Here is a 25,428-nt window from a genome sequence, read left to right as displayed (position 1 = left end):
CTGAATAGATAGGCTGTGTTCATCCCATTACTTTTTTGGAATCTACATGGAGAATATTAGAAAATACAAAATTCTAGAATTAGTAATAGCTGATTAAATAAAATAGAATTTCAGCAAATATTAATTTTATTTAACATGTGCTAAGTACAGTTCAAGACCTTTATGACAAAATAACAATTTTGGAATTGAGAGAACTGTTTGATTCCTAAGTCAGCAAGATACAGCATAATAGTTCTACAGGAGAAAATATTTTCTACAAGAAAACTGTTTTCAAAGCAATTGACCTTTTAAAAAATTACATGTGTTCATGTGCATTTAGGAGTATATTTATAAACATATATGTATACAGATCAAGTAAAGCAATAGAAACAACACAAATATTATTAACTCATAGTTTCAGTGGCAAACAAACCCACTCAAAGAAATATAGGTTTACAACTGACTTAAGACAGCATTTAAAATATGAACACGATTCAAGTTTTGCAGTTGAAAGCCTTAGTTGGTCTCTGACAAAACATCGCTACCTCGCTCTGCCTTTGACTCACCGTACTGTAAGGTGGAGCAATTGTATATTGCCAATGCAATAGAACTCAATAGAATTCAGACAAAAAGAATCACTGCTTTTAGAGTGTTCTCTAGATGCCAGTGGTTCATTGAGGAAAAAGGGATAATCTGGCCCTTCACACTTTTACTACATTCAGGGCTAGCTACACCAATGAGAAGAGTTATGTTGGTTTCTGCTGGCTGATGTCATGGAATAATACTACCAGTACTTCCAGACCTGTCCCTATGCCCCATAACTATCTCCCCCCTGCTATCCCCATTTGGAGGTTTATTAGACAATTGAATAACTGAAGCAACTCTAGGTGTCTATTGTAGGTATTTCTTGACTTACAACAGTTCACTTAGTGCAGAGGTCTTCAAACTTGGCAACTTTAAGACTTGTGGACTTCAATTCCCAGAATTCCTCAGCCAGCTATTACTTTCCAGCCAGATAAGGATAATCAATTGTATAACTGTTTACCCATAAGGCCCTTTTAACAAAGTCTATGCTATGCTGGCTGAGGAATTCTGGGAGTTGAAGTCCACAAGTCTTAAAGTTGCCAAGTTTGGGGACCCCTGGTTTAGTGACTGTTTGAAGCACTGAAAAAAAGATACAGACTTATGACCGTTTTTCACACTTATGACCCTTGCAGCGTCTCTACGGTCATGTGATTTACATCCAGATGCTTGACAACTGGTTCATATTTAAGATGGTTGCATTGTCTTAGGGTCAAGAGATCACCTTTTGCAACCTTTCTGACAAGCAAGTCAGGTTTACTTAACAATCTTGTTATTAACTTAACAATTGCAGTGATTCACTTAACAAATGTGGCAATACAATGGGGGCAAAACTCACTTCACAAATGTCTCACTTAACAACATAAATCTGGGGCTCAATTGTGGTCATAAGTTAAGGACTCCGCATATAGCTTTAGCTCCTAGTCAGGGTGAATAAGAACTGAAAGTGTAGGGGTCGGAAGTATTCATCATGGCAGGGCTGCTTCCTGAGTACCAGACTTTGTTAAAAGGGCCTTATGGGTAAACAGTTATACAACTGATTATCCTTATCTGGCCGGAAAGTAAATGCTTGGAGCTGACACATAATGTGTTGCAACTTGGAGCTTTTTGCATGGAAGTTACAGCAGGAGCAGTCATCTTCTCCTTTTTGTATATTCTGGATAGGATTTAAGCTAACTCTCATGTTCAAGCCAAAAAGAGCCTTTACAATGGCTCAGGTGTATTCTTATGGCAAAAGAGCAAGGATTCCAGAGCAAGGGAATGCATCAGAAGATTTCCCAAGTATTTGAGCATCTTTGAATTCCCTATTAAAATACTATAGTAGACATACATGATTTTTCTTTGCAGAAATATTTTTTTTAAAAAAGGATCTTCAGAATCTGATATCTGATGCAGATATTTGATATACACATACACATATATACAAGCAAATATGTAAAAACATACTGAGGCCCATTCATTGACTGGAGCTGGCGTCCTATGCAAACCAATGTCAGCTTTCACAAACTTTAATCGGTAATAAATTAGTCTATCACTAAAAATGAAGTCCCATGTAAAATAATTTTACTTAATCTCTTATCTTCTTCTTCATGAAATAAGCAAATTATGCTTTTGGGATAAACTAGCAGCAGATTTTTTCCTTTGATTATCTACTGAAAAGGAAGTATGGAGAGTTTCCATGGTCATCATTGAGGGCGCTGCGCTAGGTCTTCGAAGAACTCTGCCAAAGTAGACTTCCTTGCATTTATTTCGGAAACGTTTGCCTATGATGACATAGACAATTGGGTTAAGACAACTATTGATGAAACCCCAATAGGAAGAAATCTGACTAGCCACAGCAAGGCCTTGATCTACATCACAACCAGAAATGATATGCATTTGAAATAACATATCTATGAATGTGGTGATCTGGAATGGAAGCCAACAGATGATAAACAGAAGAAGGACTGCAAGAACCAGTATGGTGGCTTTTTTCTCAGTTCGAATGGTTTGGATCTTTTGAATGTCACGGCTTTGTAAAGTTTGGATGATCTGAACAGAACAGTAGGTAATGATACAGACTGGTATCAGAAAGCCCACTGTGTTCAGCAAAATGGCCGTGGTAATTGTCCACTGAATTGCAGGATAGTTCAAAATACAGGCCACATATCCATTCACACCCTTTAATGACCTGAATGCCAGAGTAGGAAAGCAAAGGAAAAGGGCAGAAACCCAAATCACAAAACAGTTCCATTTGGCATACACTGGCTGGCGCATGCGTCCCAGAGACATTGTTTTCACCAAAGCCAAGTAGCGATCAATGCTCACCATGACCACAAAATAAATGCTTGAATATAAGTTGATAACAAGGAATGAGTTGATGATTTTGCAAAGGATGAGCCCAAATGGCCAATGGAAGTTGTTGGCTATGTTGATAGCCCAGAAAGGCAACCCACAGAGCAACAGAAGGTCAGCTGCTGCTAAATTTGCCAGGTAAATTTCAGCCACAGTGGAGCGGCTCTTATGGAAGCACCAGACAATGAGAACAAATATATTCCCCAGTGTTCCCACTATAGTAAGAAACCAGAGAAAGGAAGGCTGGATACGTAACAACTGTTGCCAGACTTCTGACCAAGGGCAGGATGTGTTTGTTCCATTCCAGCTGTCTGTACCATTAGGACGGGCTGTACCGTGCTCAACCATGATAGCCATTGCTTCAGTGCTGAAAAATATTTAAAAAGAGGATTAGATCCCTGTTCAGTGCAATATTTAAAAATCAAATCTTAGATGAAAACTAAGGATTGAATTCAGTTTTATTAGAAGAAACTGTTTGGGGCAAGTAAAACAATTAAACATCCCAGGAACTTAGACTTACTTACAACTTAGAATAACTTTATTGTCACTTTAAGTGTACATTAATTGGCATACATTAGAATGAAATTTCATTGCATACAGCTTTCAAAGGGTCATCACCTCCAATATACACTACATACACATAACAAAATAAATACAAAATTATGCATATATATGTTGTGGCCCCAATTCCCGAGCCTATGCTGTCAGAGGAAGAGGACCTGGAAGATGAGGAGGAGGAACTGGGAATGCCTTCCTCCCCAGGACCTTCCTCTCTGGCAATGCCTTCCTCCCCAGGACCTTCCTCCCTGATAATGCCTCAGATTCCATCAGACAACTGAGAGGAACAGCCTGAGATTAATCAGGAGGAAGGCATATCGGAGCAGCCCCTGACAGGGAGTAAAGAGGAAGAGTGTTGGCTCGATCCTAAGCAGCATCGTAGGGAGAAACGTGAGCAGCAATGTAGGAGGCGTGGGAGAGTCAGAGAGTGAGCTGAGTCATTGAGCCACACCCCACAAGGGATAAAAGTGGGTGTGTTTTCTCCTGAAACTTTGTACGGGACAAAGTTTAACCTTACTTCAGATTTTCTTCGTGAATGACTATTTTTGTGGACTGCCTTGTGATTTTCTGTGAGTAAAACTTTATCAGTTCGGACTTGGCAGGCAGGACATGTGGGAATGCCAAGAATATTATCAGTTCCAAAGAATTAACTCTGTGAAGTCTGAGCCAGCTTGCCTGCCTGTGTTGGTGTGAGTTTGTACTCTTTCATATTTTGGGAAAGAGGAAAGGCGAGACAGAACATTTTTGTCCCGTACCAGACTTAAACCATCTTTTACCTAAGATGGACCACCAGCAGCAGTTTCAACAACAGCTGCAAGATGAAAATCAAACTCTACAACAGCAAGTGGCTCAATTAACAGCCCAACTTGCTTTGGTGCAGGCTCATGCAGCTCCTCCTCCACCTCCCCGTCGGAAATGCCCGGTGGCTGTGCCAGATAAGTTTTCTGGGCAACCTGAAATGTTCCTGGCTTTCATGGGACAGTGCCAGTTATTTATGGCTATGAGGCCAGAGGATTTCCCAGATGACCGGGCTCATTTGTAAGTAAAACTTTATCAGTTCGGACTTGGCAGGCAGGACATGTGGGAATGCCAAGAATATTATCAGTTCCAAAGAATTAACTCTGTGAAGTCCGAGCCAGCTTGCCTGCCTGTGTTAGTGTGAGTTTGTACTCTTTCATATTTTGGGAAAGAGGAAAGGCGAGACAGAACACCCACATACCCACATATATGACACAGAGAAACAGATGTATACATGTACATGGCGAGAAAAATGAATCTTGCGAGTTTACCAGACAGATGGCAACACTGCAAGATGCTGAAGAAAATATTACAAAGAAATGTTCTTGCTAACAGCAATTCCTACATTGATACTATATCTGTGAAGCCAAAGGTACAATGTAGATGTAGGCTGAAATTTTAAAAAAATCATTCAATCCACCTGCAAAACCTCAGTAACAATGACATAATGTTGTGTTTGGCTGTCCAAATTACTGTTGAGGCTTTATTATTGACTCTCCTTTAGTCAGCCTGTTCATTTCCAGCTTAATCTCTGTTGCTAGGTTGTTTTGAAGAGAAACTTAAGAATTGCCAGGTGCTTTGAAATTGACAAAATCTTGCTGAATGGCTGAATGAACTGGGGATATCTTGTAGACATTTGTAGTCAACATTTGTAGAAATATCTACATCAGCAGTGTCCTACCCTGGCAACTTTAAGACTTATGGACTTCAACTCCCAGAATTCCTCTGCCACCATGGGTCTTAAAGATGCTAAGATTGGACACCCCTGATATACATCACCATAAACAAATTTTTATTTGAAGGTAAGTACAAGATTATTCATGTGTTCATATTTTCATATGCACACACACATACCACTATTGCGTTTTGGGATAGTCATGAACTTTTTGGACGTAGTTTAGTATTCTTTCAGAAGACTATAAGATTCATATTCAGATATAGCTTGATAGATACGTTAAATCCTTATGGAGTAAGGATTTAATAAAGCAGGAGTACTGGAAATGTTCCCTTCTGCTTCACCCTCTTCTCTATCTCCATGAATGGAATCTGTTAGCTGGGAAGCTTAACTGATGAATAAACATACTATTCTCTGTGTATGATTTATTTATTTATTTTGATTTGTCAATTGCTTACAAGATAATAGGTATAAGTATATACATAGTTATGAATACATGAAATGGGTACATATAAGAAAAATAAAAGAAACAATAGGACAGGGACAGTAGGCACGTTGGTGCATTTATGCACGCCCCCTACAGACCTCTTAGGAAAGGGGTGAGGTCAATAGTAGACAGTCTAAGGTTAAAGTTTTTGGGGTTTGGGGAAGAAACCACAGAGTCAGGTAGAGTATTCCAGACATTGACCACTCTGTTGCTGAAGTCGTATTTCCTGCAATCAAGTTTGGTGCGGTTAACCTTGAGTTTGTATTTATTGTGTGCTCTTGTGTTGTTATGGTTGAAGCTGAAGTATTCATTGACAGGTAAGTCATCGCAATGTATGATTTTATATACCATACTTAGATCAGACCGAAGGTGGCAAAGTTCTAGGTTTTCTAGGTCTAGAATTTCTAAGTCTGGTGGCATAAGGTATTCTGCAACGAGTAGAGGAGTGGAGAACTCTTCTTGTGAAATATTTCTGGACTTTCTCAACTGTGCTAATATCAGATACGTAATGTGGGTTCCAGACTGATGAGCTATATTCGAGTATTGGTCTAGCAAATGTTTTGTATGCTCTAGTTAGTAGTGTGATATTACCAGAGAAAAAGCTATGTAGGATTAGGTTAACAACTCTTAATGCCTTTTTGGCTGTGTAGTTACAGTGGTCTCTAGCACTTAGATCATTAGAGATGAGTATTCCAAGGTCCTTTACAGAGCTTGGATCATCAACAAGGTCTTGACTATTCAGCTTGTATTTTATTTTCTGATTTTTTTTGCCAATATATAAGACAGAGCATTTATTTGTTGAGATTTGAAGTTGCCATTTGTTTGACCATTCTGACACATAGTCAAGATCTTTTTGAAGGGTAGCAGTATTGTCTGTGGTATTGAACAGCTTTACATAATCAGCGAAGAGAACACAGTTGCTCTTAATTTGATCACAGAGGTCATTTATGTAGAGTATGAAGAGAGTTGGTCCTAGAACACTACCTTGGGGGACACCACTATTGACAGGTACAGAATTTGATAGGACGCTCCCAATTTTGACCATTTGTTGTTTGTTTGACAGGAATGCTTCTATCCAGTTATTCAGTTGTCCAGAGATACCAAAAGATTTTACTTTTAGGAGTAGTTTGTCGTGTACCACTGAATCAAAGGCTTTACAGAAGTCTATGTAGATTGCGTCTATTGCTTTGCCCTAATCAAGTTGTATAGTCCATATATTTTTGCAGTGTAAGAGTTGCAGATTACAGGATAGTTTTTTTCTGAAACCAAATTGTTTATTAGAGAGTAGGTTGTTTGTCTCTAAGTGGAGGATTGGTTAATAATTGATTCCATGACTTTACAGGTGATGCAGCATAAGGAGATAGGTCTGTAATTTTCAATTAGGCTGGGCTCTCCCTTTTTGAAGATGGGGATGACTGTGGCTTGTGACCATAGTTTTGGCAAGGAGCTGGTCCTGAAAGATTTTTCAAAGATTATGTTTAGAGGTTCTGCTATGGCAGTGGATAGCTTTTTTAAGAAGTAGGCACATATTCCGTCCGGTCCAATAAATAAAGATGGGTTTAGATATGCCCAAACCGGTCCCACATTACAGAAAATGATTGGTTGGTGGAAGGTGGAGCGGGGAAAGCTGAGGAATCTGCTAGTTACTTTTCTTAAGTTGTCCTGCCTTAATAATAGTCTGTTTTTAATTTGATGAAATAAGGCTAGATAACTGATTAGGATATTTCATGGAGAGGTACGTGGTGATTAGTGGTCAGTGTAACCTGTTTGGGGATGAGTTAACTCCACCCAATCATTTGTGAATTGGTAGTTAAAGACTTATAAGGAGAAAATGGATAGTAAGTGTCTAGCCATTAAAAAAATGTGCAGAATACTGCTTTGGAGTCTGACTTGCCTTGTTCTTGGGGACATAAACCAGAGACATACCTCTCGTAGAATGTGTTATTTGTGGAGTGAGGGAGAGAGATTTTGAATTGAAACTATCCCACTTGCTATAAACAGATGGGGTTCTAATTTAGAGTGCTTGTTTGGCTTACATTTAGAAAGGAAATGCAAGCCAAATAAACATGCTAAATTCTTGGTTTTACATGTTGCATAATTAATGAAGAGTTATTTTTCTAAATTTTTAAATTAGTTGAACAGAACTATTTAACTAGAGAAAATAAGAATAGTAAAATGCATTTAAAACATGTTTCACTGTTACTTCACTTCAATGAATCTTAGATTATCTATATAGATATAGATTATCTATATCTATATATCTATATCTATATCTATATATCTATCTCTATCTCTATCTCTATCTCTATCTCTATCTCTATCTATCTATCTATCTATCTATCTATCTATCTATCTATCTATCTATCTATCTATCTATCTATCTATCTATCTATCTATCTCTATCTCTATCTCTATCTCTATCTCTATCTCTATCTCTCTCTCTCTCTCTATCTATCTATCTATCTATCTATCTATCTATCTATCTATCTATCTATCTATCTATGGTATTCAGCTTTGTTTGGGTATTTTCCCATGTCATTATAGTTGTGCTTTTAAAGTTGTAGCAACGTTTTGGCAGAATCTCATCAGCCATCATCAGGCTTGTGTATTGTGTTTGTCTGTGAGTCAGGCTTTCACAGCCATTTCTGTTTTAAATTTGGTGACCTAGTAAGAACTGGAATGTGGATTATAATATAGAATTTGGGTTTATCAGTTGAGGAAAAGTGATGTGTGGATTGACGAGGAGAAAAGAGTTAAGCATCCTTGATAAGGGTAAGAATCCAACCCTGGGCAAATGTTGCTAGTAAGTGACATCCTTTGGGGATTCATATGTTATGCAGGAAGCCATTCTTTCTCATATATTTATACCTACAGAACAGTAGAAAAGGAAATTGAAATCATGGTTGGATTTCCTGCCACAATTGCTGCATAATAATGTTATGACTCTACACAAAATATTCAAAGATATATTGTAGAATCAAGGAAAGGGATTTTTCCCTAATCCAGTCAACCAAACTATTATTTATTTATTTATTTATTTATTTATTTATTTATTTATTTATTTATTTATTTATTTATTTATTTATTTATGTATGTATGTTTTGTCAAGCATGCATTTGGTAATATATGTAAGTATAAACATGATTATTAATACATGAAATAGTACGAATAAATGGGAACAGTAGGGCAGGGACGGTAGGCATGTTGGTGTGCTTATACATGCCCCTTACAGACCTCTTAGGAATGGGGTGATCTTGCTGCAGAACAGTACAGATTTTCTAATTGTGCAGTGATCATCTGGCCTTATGTTAGGAAACTTATTGTTGGAAGAAATATCCTTGAGGGTTCAGTTCCAAATGTGGAAAAAGACACTGGAAACATGGAGGCTGTTTGGAAAGATGGTTTAATGGTGGCTTGGATCTCCAAAGTGAAAAGGATGATCACATGCTTCAAGATGTTGGATGAAGGAAAAAAGAAGGGCCAAGATGCTGAGGGACCCTTAGTTATATAGCCTCTGTTGGGCCTCACCTCGGTGCTTCCTGTTCCTGTATAAGAAATGTATCCCATTGGCTGTCAGACTCCCAGGGGCGGGGGTCTTAGCTAACTTTGAAGACTTTGTCTGGAACATATGACTTCACCTGAGTGCTGGCTAATGCAATCTTCCCAGGCCAGGTGGTGAGATGGATAGAGGCCTTTGTTATGTAGAATACCATGGCCCGGGCCTTAATGGCCTGCCCATTTACAAAGGTGGGGGTGAGCTTCTGCTTCTGAGGTGAGTTTCTGCTTCTGAGTTTCTATTTCTCTTTTTAGGGGAAATATTCTGCCTTTTTAATATTTTCTAGGATATTTCATTTTTCTAGGGGTGACGTGGATGCTAACTTCCTACAATATTTCCAGGAATGTTTTCCTGATTTATGATTAATAAGGAATGTAGTTTGTTTCTTTTTAATTAAATTTTAAAGTGTTTTTTTTCTTAATCTTATTATAAGAGTAACTTACCTGAGAAAACCCCTTCATTTTACCTTCCTTCTGTCTGTGATATCACTGCTACCTAGCATTGTTGTTATTTTTTTATATTATGAAGTAGCAGTCAATTTATTTATGACAACATCCAATGGCATCAGTGAGAAAATTATAGGTAGTTAAAATGTAAACATAAATTCCATGAATTAAATAGAATATACTCAGAATGATAACCATAAATTCTAGAAACATATTCCTTAGTGAGACAACGCATAGATATAATAAATTCATGCCTTTAGTATATTACAAATTCTTCAGGTTTAGCTGAATTCCTAACAGCTTGAAGGTGAGCAGAAGATGTTCTGTATTGACATACTCCAAAGACTGAATTCCTATTGGTCCACAGGAACAGCATTTTGATTGGTCCACTAAACGACAGTGATTGGTCCGCTAAGAATCAACCGCGATTGGCCGAGCCGATCGTGGGAGATTCAAAGACCTGTCATTGGCCGGCGAGCCACGAGCAATTCCTATATGAAGGGCTGCCGCAGCTCCAAGATCTTGTACAGATCTTAACATAAAATAAAGAGCTTGAAGTACACTGGTCTCGTGTCTCTTTCGTACCCGATCCAACAGAAGACAAGGCACATACACTGATATGTTCTATTCTCTCTGACTTGTGGTTGAGCAGGACCTAACCTGAGTAAGGATCAGTAGAGTAGGTTTTACTGATATAACAGAAAGGAGATTTATTTACAGGAAATACATTGAAATGGAGGGCAGTGTTTCTCAACCATGCCATTCAAAACTATATGGATTTTAACTCCCAGAATTCCCCAACAGGCCAAATTCTGTTCACATTCTGGTACATGAAATGTATTGATTTGTTAAAGTCAGACTACATTCCATTTTGGGATATGTTGGTTCAAGATCTCCACATTTTGAATCTCAGATTTGAAACATTGACCAGCCTACTTTTGGTTTAAAAATAAATAACCATCAAAAAGAAGAACCAAGAGCCTTGACATAATTCCTGAGCATGTGAAAACTATGGCAGAAGATTTATAGCAAAATGTAACAGTCCTAATACACTTTAAACCTTATACAAAGTATCCATTGATCCACTTTATAGTTCTTACTTGAAAATGTAATTATCAGTGTATTGACTGAGAATTGAAGAACTTTTAATAAACATCATGAGTCCAAAACAAAACAAAACAAAACAAAACAAAACAAATTATTCTACAACCAAGCGGGCCAGGGAAAATTAATTTAGAAAAGTTTAGTGTTACGCTTGTATCAGAGAACCTGCCTGACTGTTGTGTCTTTGAAGACCAACAGAAAAAGAACTTTATTTCATTTGATTTCATTTTCTTTTAAAATTAAAATTAATTACGCTTAATATGCTTATTCTAGATGATTCTTGCATCTTTAAATTTGACTTTTTTTTGGGGAGCAGATAATATACCTAATATATTTCTTGCTATACTGTAACTTTAACAGGTGTAGTTTCTTAATTGCATGTATTGACCACCAGGGAGCGATATCTGACTGGTTTCAACTTACTTGGGATTCATAGTTCATAGTAGCTACCATTTGAGTTTGAAGCTCATAGAAAAATCTGTAGCTATGTATGCCTGATGAGTTCCAAATAGATTAAAACGCATTGCATACTGCCTCCTGGTGGTCAATGTAATGAAAAAAAACCCACACAGGATGTATTTTTATTTGATTTTTTAAAAATCCCACCTTGATTATTTTTATAAATAACTCAGGGAAATGAACATACATAGCACTTTTTCCTCCTTTTATTTTCCCCACAACAATCCTATGAGGAGGGATAGGCTGAAAGAAAATGACTAACCCAAGGTTGCTTTTATTCCTAAGGCAGAACCAGAACTTAGTATTGTGTAAAATATCCTTCACTATTCAGGGTTGTAAGGTGAGAATGGAAAAGAAGTTATGCAAGGTATCCTCCACGAGGGCAAAATGTGATGTAACAGCTCCTTCTTTCTGGTATGAGACCTTTTAAAAAATGAAGGTGGATTGTATACTGTACCAGTATCTAAATCATCCAGAGTCCCTCAGATAGTGAGGTGGGTGGTATCTAAATTTTATAAATGAAATAAACACCATCCCAAAGATAAAATTTGTTAATTCTTTTGCGGTCAAAAGTCCATGCTGGTGACCTAAGCCTCATATTGCACATGTAGTTTTGTGTTGTTTATTTTATTGATTGTACTTTTATTGGTCAATGACCAAAATAAAGTTTTGCCTGTTTGTCTACATTTTGTTTGAAGTACAGAATTCTCATTCCATTAGGAGTGTTCTGGTTATCTCTTATTTTAGTTATTGTAGAGAAGTAATTGGGGGAAAATCTACATGGCAGTTCATCATTACCAGGAATTCGAGAAATGGGTACTAATAGTAGCTAACCCAACCTCTACTGATACCCACAACAAAGAGGAAAACGATGAAAAGCTGCATGTTGAATTCTTATAATTTTAATTATAATGCTCAAGCACTTTGAATTCACTACTCAATCATCTAGTACTAACCACGAAGAATATTTCTGAGAGGTTTAAGGAAATTATTTTGTCAAAATACATTTGGCAATGTTATCATTGTTATATTATGCTGCATTTATTGACTTGCTTTTTAAAATTAATTTTGTTTTATACAAATCATAATTTACCAGAAAGTGCTATCAAGTAGCGATTTCATTACTTTTTGTTGCCTGTAACATTTGAGGTTACGTTCCCATGCAGTCGGGAAGAAGGATTGTACAATATTCTGTATTGTCTAAAAGTGCTTGCATGCCAGAAACTGGAAAGGAGCTCTGTAGGAAACGCAGGAAATGGCAGTTTAAAACTGGTCAGTTTAAAACGGCTTCTTCAGATTATTTCTGAGAAGAACCAAGTAGATGGAAATCAACTTCCTGCACAAGTGGATGTAGACTCAGCTCGTTACAACTGAAATAGTTTTAATTTTATTCTTCTGGGCACGCAATCTGCTTCCTTACCTCAGGAATTTTTATTTTTAGTCACTAGCATAATAGATTAACGTCAGAAGCCATTGTCCAATTTCCCATTCAGTGGTAGAGTAATTCTCATTTTAACTGATAGTTTTCCTCTGTCCAAGACTCCATAACAAAATCACAACTTTATTTGAGCCAATCTTTTTGAATTGCTATAATCACTAAATAATTTAGTTTTAATAATTCTATATCTTCTTCTTCTAATACTGATAATAGCTAGATTGAAGTTTATATCATAAAAAAAAAATCACACAGAGATAGAAATATATGAATAAGCTTCAAAATCAGTACAGTAATGATTTGAGAATAAAAAGACCAGAGTTTAAAGTAGACCAAGACATTTAAAATTAATTACCCTTTTATTTTATTTATAAATACCTGAATATACATGTAAACATATGATTTTTATAGCTACCCATCCCACACAAGTGATACTTGGTGGCTTCAGAGATTAAAGCATAGAAAGCCCATTACATATAATCTGTGGTACCCAAGGATAAAGTATAATCATAACCGAAAAATCTTGGTGCCTGACTTACCCCTGAACTAGTGGCAAAGGAAGGTATCAGTTCAGGGATATAACAAATCTGAAAGGGCAGTTATATACTGTTCTGTATTAACATACTCCAAATGCTAACTTCTGATTGGCCCACACAAACTGCATTGCGATTGGTCCACTAAACGGCAATGATTGGGCCGCTAAGAATCAACCGCGATTGGCCGAGCCGATCGTGGGAGATCCAAAGACCTGTCATTGGCCGGCAAGCCACGAGCAATCCTTATATGAAGGGCTGCCGCGGCTCCAAGATCTTGTACAGATCTATACATGGAAATAAAGAGCTGAACTGTCACGCTGGTCTCGAGTCTCTCTTTTCCCGCGATCTAACACTGGCGACAAAGATTGGGATATTGAGACAAGAGACCAGGCGAGCACGTGGCCCACAGAGCTGAATGACCGACAAAATGTCCGGCAGCAACACGCCACCCGCACCCTACGATCAAGCAGCCGAGGACTGGGAATCATACATTGATCGATTCCTCATGTTCCTCGGGAGCAATAATCTGAAGGATGCCAACGGCCAGAGAAAAAGAGCTGTGTTCCTGACACACTGCGGGCCCGCAGTGTTCAAGATGGCCAAGGCACTGGCCAAGCCCCAAGACGTGAAGGAGATGGACTGGGCAGACTTCAACCAGCTGCTCCGACGCCATTACGCACCGGCCGTCCCCAACCTCATCCGACGGCATGACTTCTACCGACGGGACCAGAAGAAGGGCGAAAGCATCGGCGATTTCGTGACGGCCCTCAGGAGCCTCGGAGGTATGTGCGGGTTTTCCGACATGGACGAGGCTCTGTGAGACCGCATGGTCCTCGGATTAAGGGACCCCATACTACAAAGCCAACTGATGGCCCGAGCGGACATCTCGATCACTGAGGCCATCGCCGAAGCGACCGCAGCCGAGGCAGTGAAGCAGTCAGCAGCCAAGATGAGGCAAGTGCACACGACAGACCGGCAAACACCCACCGAAATGACACCGGCCCCAGAAAAAAGACCAGAAGCAAGCCACAAAGCCACAACCACACACCACGGCGACATCGAATCCTTCTCCGAAACTGAGGATGACGAGGAGGAGATCCACACAATGCACTCGGAACGAGACCAGCAAGAGCGGAGAGGTCGTAAGCCGGGGTTCCAGTGTGCCAGGTGCGGAGGCAATTATCCCCGATCAGAGTGCCGGTTTTTAGACGCCATTTGCCAGCACTGTGACAAACGGGGACACATCGCCAAGGTATGCCAGAACAAAAGAAACCACAGTCCCAGACAACGAGACGGCACCCCACCCAGAACCAGAGACTGACACGCAGAGAGCCGGTGGAGCTGAGAGGGGAGAAGCAAGCGGCTCAACGAAATGAGGCGGAGAGAGAAGACACACCAAACAGTCGTCATCGGACACTCAACCACAGCTGATTCCCGAAAAGTGCACGTAAAGGTAAACATCGAAGGCATACCTTGCAACATGGAGGTGGATTCCAGATCCTACCTCTCTATGGTCTCCTGGAATACAATTAAGCACCTGGTGCCTAGCATATGCAGGCGAGAATTGGAAAGCCAGAGACTGACCCTGAAAGATTACCAGGGGAACCGGATCCCTGTGGTCGGAATCGGACACTTTCAAGTGAACTTTAAAGAACACACAGAGATCCTTCCATTAACTATTGTGGATAAAGACCGCCCAAGCCTGCTGGGACTGGAGTGGTTTGCACTGTTGGGGATCGAGGTGACCGGCATCAACCACATCGCCGAAGCAGACTGGGAGGAGACCCTCGTAAAGGACTTCCAGGAGGTCTTCAACAGCGAACTAGGCAAGTACCAGGGGTCCCCAATAACATTTAACTTAAACCCCAATATTGCCCCAATCCGCCTAAAACCGAGGCGAGTTCCGTTTGCCCTCAAGCCAAAAATAGATGAGCAATTGGATAAGCTCATCGCGCAAGGGGTCCTGGAGCTGATAGACCACGCCCGGTGGGAAACCCCAATAGTCACCCTGATTAAGCCGGACGGGTCTGTGAGGATCTGTGGTGACTACAAGGCTACCTTCAACCATGCGCTGCAGCAGAGCGCTTATCCTGTCCTGGTGGTACAGCACCTCCTACACTCACTGGGGGGAGGAAAAGTCTTCGCAAAGCTCGATCTGGCACAAGCATACCAGCAACTGCCAGTCGACGCTGAGACTGCTGAGGCGCAAGCCATCGTGACCCACCAAGGGGCATTCCTATGCAAAAGACTCCAATTCGGAGTCAGTGTGGCACCAGGGGTATTCCAGAGTCTAATGGAAAGACTATTACAAGGAATGAAAGGGGTGGTACCCTATTTCGACAATGTGTTAATATCCGCCAAAATTAAAAACCAATTGGAGAGCCAACTAAGGGAGGTCCTACAAAAATTTAAAGACACCGGGCTAAAGGTTAAAAAAGAAAAATGCCAACTCTGCACAGAAAAAGTGGAATTCCTGGGGTACCTACTGGACAAAAACGGAATCCACCCCACAGAAAAAAAGGTTAGAGCCATCAAAGAAGCCCCTAGACCACGGAATAAAACGGAGCTGCAGGCTTTTCTTGGACTCATTAATTTTTACAATGATTTCCTGCCCCAGAAGGCGACCACGGCGGAACCCCTGCATAGACTGCTGGACAAAACAGCCACCTGGTCCTGGGGAAAGCGGGAAGAAGACGCCTTCCGGAAAATAAAGGACTTACTAGCATCAGACGCAGTCCTCATGCAATACAACGAAAACCCTACCATTGACCGTGACCTGCGACACTTCACCCTTTGGTCTGGGAGCCGTCCTAAGCCACACTCTGCCAGATGGGAGAGAAGCACCAATCGCCTTCTTCTCAAGAACATTGTCCAAGCCCGAGAGAAACTACAGCCAGCTGGACAAGGAGGCACTAGCAGTAATCACCGGCGTGAAGCGGTTCCACAAATACCTATACGGTAGGACCTTTTCAATTATCACTGACCATAAACCGCTACTAGGGATACTGGCAGGGAACAAGGCCACCCCGAACATTTTGTCACCAAGGATGACAAGGTGGTCCGAGTTCCTTGCCGCCTACAGCTACCAGCTAGCACACCGACCCGGGAAAAGCATCACACATGCAGACACACTGAGCCACTCCCCCCTGCCCGACCTGGAAGATGACCCAGCACCCACAACCTCCATGCTGCACATAGAGACATTACCCAATCCACCTCTGACCGTGCCAGACATTGCCAAAGAGACTAATAAAGACAAGCGGCTGGCGCGGGTCTTGAATTGGGTGGAAAAAGGATGGCGGGAAACCGACAGCGGCGAACAGTTTAAAGCCTTCTGGAATCGGCAGACCGAACTGTTCACACAGAAAGGTTGCATACTTTGGGGGGATAGGGTGGTAATCCCTGAAACACTACAAAAGAGGGTGTTGGCTATGTTGCATGAGGGGCACCCGGGCATAGTCAAGATGAAAGCCCTGGCCAGGAGTTATGCCTGGTGGCCCGGGATGGACAAGCAGATTGAAACTTGGGTGGCCTCATGCAGAAAATGCCAGGAAGCCAGACCAAACCCTCCTTCTGCACCAATTCTGGAATGGGAGACTCCCAGAGGGCCATGGTCCAGGGTCCACATAGACTTCGCCGGACCCACAAAGGGACACACATTCCTAATTACGGTCGATGCTTACTCCAACTGGCTGGAGGTTAGCATCATGAAATCCACCACCACGGAGGCCGTTATAAAAGAACTAACCAAACTATTTTCCACCCATGGACTGCCAGACACGCTAGTGTCAGACAACGGACCACAATTTACCGCACTAGCATTTGAGAAATTCCTGCCTGAATGGGGCATACAGCATGCGTTGACAGAGCCCGCTCATCCGGCGGCGAACAGGCGGGTGAAATGCATGGTTCATTACACAAAAAATGCAATAGAAAAAATTGAAACCAGGGACATACACGACAAAATAAATAAAATGCTACTAATACAACACATAACACCCAATACAACGACAAATAAAAGCCCGGCAGAGTTACTGATGGGCAGAAAATTACGGTCCCAACATAGACTGCACCCCACATACAACCCCGAAAAAACCCCAGACTCATCAAGCAAATACCGAATATTTGCTCCAGGAGACGCAGTCTATGCGAAAAACTTCACAGGGGACCCGCTCTGGGTACCGGCAAAAATAACCCAAGTAACGGGACCCCGATCGTACCGACTACAAACAAACGACGGGAGAAGCTGGAAGCGGCACATCGACCAACTAAGGTCGAGAACAACCACTGACAACACAGACAGCACACAGACACCACAAATAAACATTAATAAAGAAACCAGAGGGGGGGGAAACCCCAAGCACGCAAAGAGAAGAAAAAAATCCCCAAACACAACCCAAACACCCCCAATCCAAAATAAACCAGCAATACTCACCAGTAGACGTCGTCGACCGAAGGGAACCCGCAGCAGACGCGCAACAGGGTACTTCACCTGGAAGGAGCAGCCAAGCCAGCTCAACCAGCCTGGAAAGACCAGGCAGGAACAGCGGAGCCGACAACTCGACCGAACCAGGTAGACCGGGTGGGAGTTGCAGTGATAGGCCTGACTCACCCTTCCAGGCAGTTCCATTGAGGAGGATGAGAGCAACAAGAAATCCATCCGAACCGGCCGACGACCAGACAACAACTGAGTTGCGCAGGTCAAATAGGCAAGTACGAAGCCCCGCCTACCTGCGCGACTACGTCCCGTAGGACTGAACCAAGAGGGGAGGGGTATTAACATACTCCAAATGCTAACTTCTGATTGGCCCATACAAACTGCATTGCGATTGGTCCACTAAATGGCAATGATTGGGCTGCTAAGAATCAACCGCGATTGGCCGATCCGATCGCGGGAGATTCAAAGACCTGTCATTGGCCGGCAAGCCGCGAGCAATCCCTATATGAAAGGCTGCCGCGGCTCCAAGATCTTGTACAGATCTATACATGGAAATAAAGAGCTGAACTATCACGCTGGTCTCGAGTCTCTCTTTTCCCGCGATCTAACATATACAATACACTTGAATTTAAAAGAGGAAATGCCAATAGTTCTTTCTCTAATATTCATTTATTGTTTCAGATTTCAATCAATTCCCTACCTTTCTGCCTATTGGGTGCTCAAGGAAGCTAGTTTATATAAGAGATGGGTTGGGTTTTAAAATTGATTCTTTTTATTTGCAGTGGGAGGCCCTACAGTTCTAAATCTCAGTTTATCACTTCTGCAGCATATGGAAGAGTGTGAGGGACATCTCTTGTTGAGAGGTTTTTTTTAGATAACACATTAATTCAAGTTTAGAGTTTGCTGTGATGAGATACGGTGCTGATTTCAAAACAAGGTTCATCCAATACATGAAAATCTTGGAGACCAGTCACTATTAGGCTTGATGCCTTTGAATGAAACATCTGCAAAAAGCAAGCAATCAGAGAGCACCAAAGACCCCTCATTTCAGCCCTGAGCTAGAAATAATCTCCTTTATTGGTAGTCTTGATGCCTTTGAAGGCCATAGGCAGAGATATTAATGGACTTCCTTGTGCAGTTGGTTGGCCACTGTGAGAACATAATACTACAACAGAAGGGGAAGAGGCCCAATCTGATGAAGGAACGGTTTCTTGGTAAAACAGAAATGAAAAGTCAACAAATTATTTCCATAGGAAATTCAAGAGAGCAAACAGGTAGATGACAGAGCAAAGAAACTTTACATTTCCCAGTTGCAATGTGTGTCTTTTCTTAGAAAAAATAAAGTTTGAAGCATAAAATAAAAACAAATTACATTTTTTATTATTATTATTTTTGCCATGAGTCACACAAAGTCCCATAGAACTCCAGGATGCTAATTCTCTTATCCCATCGTTTTCATAGCTGGCTGTAAGAGCTCAGCTGGCAGAATCTTTTACAAAAATTATGTTTTTGTTCTTTCATGTTCTGCATTTGTCAGAATAAATAAAGGATTACTCTTCAAACTACATTAGCATAATAAACACACCCTGTTCCATTTCTCCTCACCCGACTGTGACCACTGAAGATATTACAATGCTCACTGGACTATTTTGGGGCTACACACATCCCTAGACTTGCCCTGTAGTCTTAAAAAAAATGCAAAGCAGATTAAGGCTCACTAAGCACAAAGAATATCTGAACCACATAATTCACATTTAAATTATCCTCAGCGTGATATAAAGAATGTAATTTATTTTCAATCCACAATTCTAACCTGAAGTTTTGGCACATTTGAATACATCTTTATTGGACTTATAAGGATGATTTCTGGGAGTAGTTCCGAATCTTTGATAAATATTTGATATGAAGCTATTATCAAATGATTTATATCAAATCAGAATGTTTACATATATATTATAAAACATTTTTCACCCTGGTTGACTAGCCCACGCTACCCATACATTGAGTTATAAAAGGGCTTAATTGATATATGCTATATAATAATTCCAAAATAAAATTTAAAAAAGGCTATTAGAATAGAACTAATTCTATGTTTTAGCTGAAACTGTTCATTTTGATTACATGCCAATATTAGAAGCTTTCTCATTCTCTTTCAAAGGGTTGCTGGTAAAATAACAATAACAATAACAAAGCACCCTATTTAGTTTTGTAGATTCTCACAACGAAAATAAAGTTATCTATTTAATTTCTTTTTGTCAGCTGCAAGGTTCTTTGCTGCACATAGAAATCATCTGATGGGATTAAAAACAAGCTCGAGTTTTCTTTTCCAATTATTTCTCTAGACGAGTTGGCATCTTTTTTCTTAGTTTCTAGCGATTGCATCCAGCTAGTTTAATTAATCCATTATTTTCATGAATCAAGACCACTTCTGCATTAGTAATTTTGCAAAGGAGGAATTACATGCGGTTGATAGAGATTTTGTGATTTTATTCATGTTAGTAATTCAAAGAACTAAAATCACTAGAGTGGATATGAGCATTTTTGCTTCATTCTAGTGAATATGTTCTTTTAAAAAAGTCTTTTTACACCTTAATTTCTGCAGGGAATATTGCCCCAAAATACCTAGTAAACAATATACTAGAAGAGGAACTGGATATGTCAGCTTCAGTGGGGAGGATTATGAATTACGAAGTGTATTAGTAAATTTCTATGACCTAGACAGCAGAAGTGCAACAACTTGATTGCATTTTTCTTGGCTCCAGATTACTAGATTATATCTGTGACACGTAGGATGAAAGTATAAGTAATTGATTTAAATCTTTTGGGTCTTGGGGGTCTGTGGCCATGGTTCAAAAGTATGTGGTGAAGAAAAGGTTGAGAACCACTGGTTTAGTGATTAAGGTACCAGGCGAGAAATTGGGAGACCGGGAGTCCTAGTCCCACTTTAGGCATGAAAGCCAGCTGAATGACCTTGGGTCAGTCATTCTCCCTCTCAGCCCAACCTATCTCACAGGGTTATAGTTAATGGGAAAAGAGGAGGACGAAGGTGTATTAGGTATAATTCTCCTCCTCGAGTCATTTATTAAAAAAATAATAAAGGTGGGGTAAAATAAATAAATAAATGTAAAACTGTAGATTATCAATGAACTTCCTGAGGTCCACTGTGCTGATAGCAATGTCAGCGTTAAAGGCATCTGAGTTAAGCTAAAACATCAAGTTAAAGGCAGGAGTCTATGTACTGCCAAACAGGTAATCAGCACTGTTGCTGTTCTTGCTCCATAGTGAGTTCTATCACCACCTCAGTCATCCTGGGATCTTCATCTTCCTCATTAGCTGAGTGACTCCCCCATCAGATCCATGCTCCAGCAACTCCTTCAACCATGAACTGACCAAACATCTGCCCTTGACTTAGCAGGAAATTTAAAACCAAAACATTCCAAAAACCTCATCTCTTCATTGGACTTATTCATTCATGTGAGCTACTTAACCACAAACATCATGCACACTGCTACATTATTGTTATAGAAAATGTATGGACCCAGGGGACTAAAAATTGATCAGTGGGCATATCTTCAAATTCAAAGTAGATATAAACAGGACAAGAAAGAATTTGGAATTAACAATAAACTCCAACAATCAGATAAAATTTTATTAGGATCAGGCAAAAAAAATATAACAAAATTTTATAATTACTTATTAGAAGTAGAATTAGAAGAAGAAATTGTAAAAGGGAACATGATTGCCTGGAGTAGGAATGTAGGACGTAGCATCACCTTAACAGAATGGGAAAAGGTCTGGGGTAGAAACAATAAGATTACAAAGTCGGTAGCATATAAAGAAAATGCCTATAAAATGTTTTATAGATGGCACCTTCCTCCTTCGAGATTAGCGAAGATGTACCCCAATATGAGTCCGAATTGCTGGAAATGCAAAAAAAAAGAGGGAACTTTTTTCCATATGTGGTGGTCCTGTACAGAAGCTCAAAAATATTGGCAGAAAATTAGAATTTGGCTGGAAGAAATGACAAGAGAGCAGATCGAATACAAACCAGAGTCCTTTTTGTTAGGGATCTTTGACAAACAAATATCAAAAAAAGCGAAATACATAATAATACACATTTTGACAGCGGCCAGATTAGCTTTTGCCCAATGTTGGAAGCAGCCTCAGGTTCCATCAGAGGAAATGATCATTCAAAAAATTTCAAGTTGTGCAGAAATGGACAAATTAACTAAAGACACCTCAATATACTACAATAGCTGGAACTGCTGGTACAAATGGATAGACCAAAGATAGATTTTACACTATAAGGTAAAAGAGGATAGGATAAATCCATAGTAGTGATATACAGATATATGTAAGGATTAGGTGTGTGTATATGGCATAAATTAAGGGTTAAAAAAAAGAAAGAGATCTTACAAACTGTTGAAGATGAGAATGTTTTTAATTGTTTTCTATTTTTTCTTTCTATTTTCTTCTCCTTTCTTTTCTTTTCTTTTCTTTCATTTGTGTATGTGTTGTTGGTTTGTTTTAATTGTAAAATCAATAAAATTTACTTTTAAAAAAAAGAAAGTATAAGTAATTGGATTCACACACACACTGTCAAAATGTTTTCATTATGTACTTGTACAATATTTTATTTGCTTACTAAGAGGGAAGTTTGAATGAGTTCAGAGGATTTCCTTCTTAGTAAACAGACAGTTGGACTGTAGCCCAACCTAATCTCCAATATTTTCAAGATCAAGGCCATTGCATTAAGACGAGCACATGGTAGACTCTAGATATTATGGACCACAAGTCTCACAGTCCTTTGTCATGATGAACACCAATGAGAGCTGAAGTCCAAATCATCAGGGGGAACCAAACCAGTTTCCCTGCTCTAGGGAAATTGAAGGTGGCTGTTCCTAGTATATTATCTGTACATAATAGTGGCTTCATCTAGCATTTTTTAATGCAGGACAACTTTCTAATTCCATTTTTAATGCATTCTTCCTTCATCTCTCTGGTTTTCTTCTCTTTCCCTTATATATTTTTTAAATCAAAACACTAAGAAGATCATCAGCTTACAAGTAAATGTCATCTTGACTGATGGCCTGACCTCTGCATAGAGGTTCTGACCAGCAACTATCATCAACATAAATAAAACCACTCTACAACTGTTTGCACCATTACCACCCTTCCCTCTCAAAAAAGAATGTTGATTTATTAAGCAATACTTAGATTTTAACAACTTTCCTCAGCTTATAGTTGTCCCAGCATGTTAAAATGTATTTCCCATAGTCTCCAGCCATCAGGGCAATTTTATTCAGTTGTGCTTCAAAAATAGCCAAGCAAAATGAATATTCAAGCACATACAGAACAAAGCAATCACACTGTCTAGGAAAATTACAGCACTTGATTTCAGTCCATCTGGAGAGCACCAAGTTAGGAAACATTCATTTATAATTTACAGCTTCTCTATTTTTTGTTTTTGTTTAAGTCTCACTGCATCCACTCTTGCTCCTCGGTGTGTTCCAGAACTTTTCTCTCCAATGTTTCTTATGTTCTTCTAATCTGCCTTGAAAGCAGTTATTGTAGCACACTATAGTCAAAACCAGATACACACACATATATATCTGTTATTTGTCTTTTAAGTTTGTGCTGGGACAAATAATTTAATTACCAGTAATCATTGTATTCAACAATAAAAATTAGGGATTAGAGAACCAGCAAAAAGTTTTAAAGAGGAGAAAGGAGGAACAATTGTAAGAAAGATTTAAGAAAGTTTTACATTTAATAAAAGCTACTCAAAGAATAACAGTACATACCCTATTCCAGCAAAAGCTTCAGGCTTTGGATGTTCTCTCAAATTGTAGCTGCTTTTATGAATCACTTTGTGCCGCTGCTGTTGCTTTTCTGGAACGAATGCAAACAGCTCCTCCCACAGTAGATGAAACTGATTTATGTTTCTACACCCATCTCTTCTAGTGTTCTCTGAGCATCTGCTTTTGGCTTTATGAAATTGTGGGGCTTTTGATGAGGAGCTGAGAATAAAATATAGATCATCCCCAGACACTGATAATTTCAGGAACACAACACCTTTTTCTGGATGCAAATATGAAGGTAGCTTACATTTCATGAACCCAGTGTGCTTAAATGGTTTGTGTTGTCTTCTTTTTTCTTTTTGCCAGTTGGTCATTTCCCCCACTCCTTTCCTTTTTGTATGGTACCTTGAGTCGCATTGTTTGAGTTGGGTGCCCTCTAAATACTTCAATTAAATAGTCCGCTTCTGCTCTGCAGCTATCCCTGTTCAGCCTGTACATTTGTAATAGAATTGATAAACATTAATGACAATTTGAGATTATGTCACAATGTAGCACCTGGAGGAAGTGTATGTAATAATGGGACACCAGGGGTCGTAAAATTATACAGGTTGGTTGGAGATTAGAGTGGAAGAAGGGAAAATAATACTTTACTGGAAGGTTTTGTGCCTATGTCTGGTCTGTGTTTGGTTGGAGGGTATGGCCAGCTGCTATGGGTAAGTGTCATTATACCTACATTTTCACAAGCTGCATTGTTTACTTTTGGGTGCAATTCATGATGATAGTTATCACACACAGAGTCCTACATGGCATAAAGCTTAATAAATTGAAGGCTCACCTATCTCCCATTGATTCTGGCCATGAGCTCATTGAGTAAGCAGTGCCCTCTAGTGGTACCCATGAATGTGCCTTCTCTGTCACAGCACCAGCCTTCTGGAACAGAAGCAGTGGTGGGATTCAATTTTTTTTACTACTGGTTCTGTGGGCGTGGCTTGGTGGCTGGGGAAGGGGAAGGATACTGTAAAATCTCCAGTCAGAGGTGGCATTTGCCAGTTCTCCAGACTACTCAAAATTTCCGCTACTGGTTCTCCAGAACTGGTCAGAACCTCTGAATAGAAGATTCAAACTATCACATGGTTTGCCTCCCTTTAAACAAGCCCTGAAACTTGGCCTTTTTCTCTAGTTCTTGGAGTAAAATGGTAGTTGGGCCCTTTAAGTTAAGTGTTGTAAGGAAAACAGGGTTTGTATTCTTCTCTCTGGGTAACTCATCTTTCTTGATATTGTGTGATGTTTTTTCCTTTTAAAATTATCAGGGCCTTAGAAATGTATTTTATAAAAAAATAAATGATGGTATTTTTGGGGGGGCGGGGCGGGTGGGATATAATGCTCCTCCAAATAGCAGTTTTTGACTGGCTTAATGACTGCTGATTTTTTCCCAACAACGTATTTAACCAAATCAAATGACTTTGTTTTTTCTGGAAATTAACAATCAGAGCAAACAGAATCTCCACCTAATCTCCACCTAAGAATGTTCTTCAGCCTGTTGGTGTGGCTGGCTATGCTTCTATATCTCCTAATGGAGAACTGGTAGCGGAAATTTTGAGTAGTTCAGAGAACCAGCAAATACCACCCTTGACTGGAGATTTTACAGTATCCTTCCCCTGCCACGCCCACCAAGCCACGCCCACAGAACCAGCAGTAAAAAATGTTTAATCACACCACTGGGTTGATGTAATGGCGTGAAGATGGTAACCTGGCCCTATGTCATTTAGGACTTTAAGGGTCATAACCACAAGTGGTATTCCGCAGGTTCTGTTCAGTTCTGGAGAACTGGTAGTGGAAATTTTGAGTAGTTCAGAGAACCAGCAAATACCACCCTTGACTGGAGATTTTACAGTATCCTTCCCACCAAGCCATGCCCACAGAACCAGTTGTAAAAGAAATTGAATCCCACCACTGGTCATAATCAATACCTTGAATTGGACCTGGAAGCAAACTGGCATTCAATACAGCTAGTGAAGCA

At 39.9% G+C, this 25,428-nt stretch overlaps 1 protein-coding gene across 2 annotated transcripts; it reads right to left on the bottom strand.

Moving 5' to 3' along the window:
- Positions 1 to 1,376: 1,376 nt before the first annotated feature.
- BDKRB2 (bradykinin receptor B2) lies at positions 1,377 to 23,510 on the bottom strand. 2 transcript variants are annotated; one of them, XM_087952139.1, is made up of 2 exons: positions 23,412 to 23,510; positions 1,377 to 3,262 (listed from the first exon to the last, which is right to left on the bottom strand). In XM_087952139.1, exon 2 carries the CDS (start codon positions 3,250 to 3,252, stop codon positions 2,149 to 2,151), a length of 1,104 nt encoding a protein of 367 aa, XP_087808265.1. In that variant the 5' UTR covers positions 3,253 to 3,262; positions 23,412 to 23,510; the 3' UTR covers positions 1,377 to 2,148. The 2 variants fall into 2 exon arrangements, with proteins under 2 accessions (XP_087808265.1, XP_026535158.2); XM_026679373.2 differs by having other exon boundaries at positions 1,872 to 3,262; positions 23,403 to 23,463.
- Between the last annotated feature and the right edge of the window lie 1,918 nt (positions 23,511 to 25,428).

Source organism: Notechis scutatus, chromosome 1, assembly GCF_049901735.1.
Source record: "Notechis scutatus isolate UNSWTSFEM ecotype Mainland chromosome 1, rNotScu1.2, whole genome shotgun sequence".
Lineage (NCBI taxonomy): Eukaryota > Metazoa > Chordata > Lepidosauria > Squamata > Elapidae > Notechis > Notechis scutatus.
The sequence above is the reverse complement of the archived record's forward strand: the minus strand, read 5'-3'. Positions and strand labels throughout refer to the sequence as shown.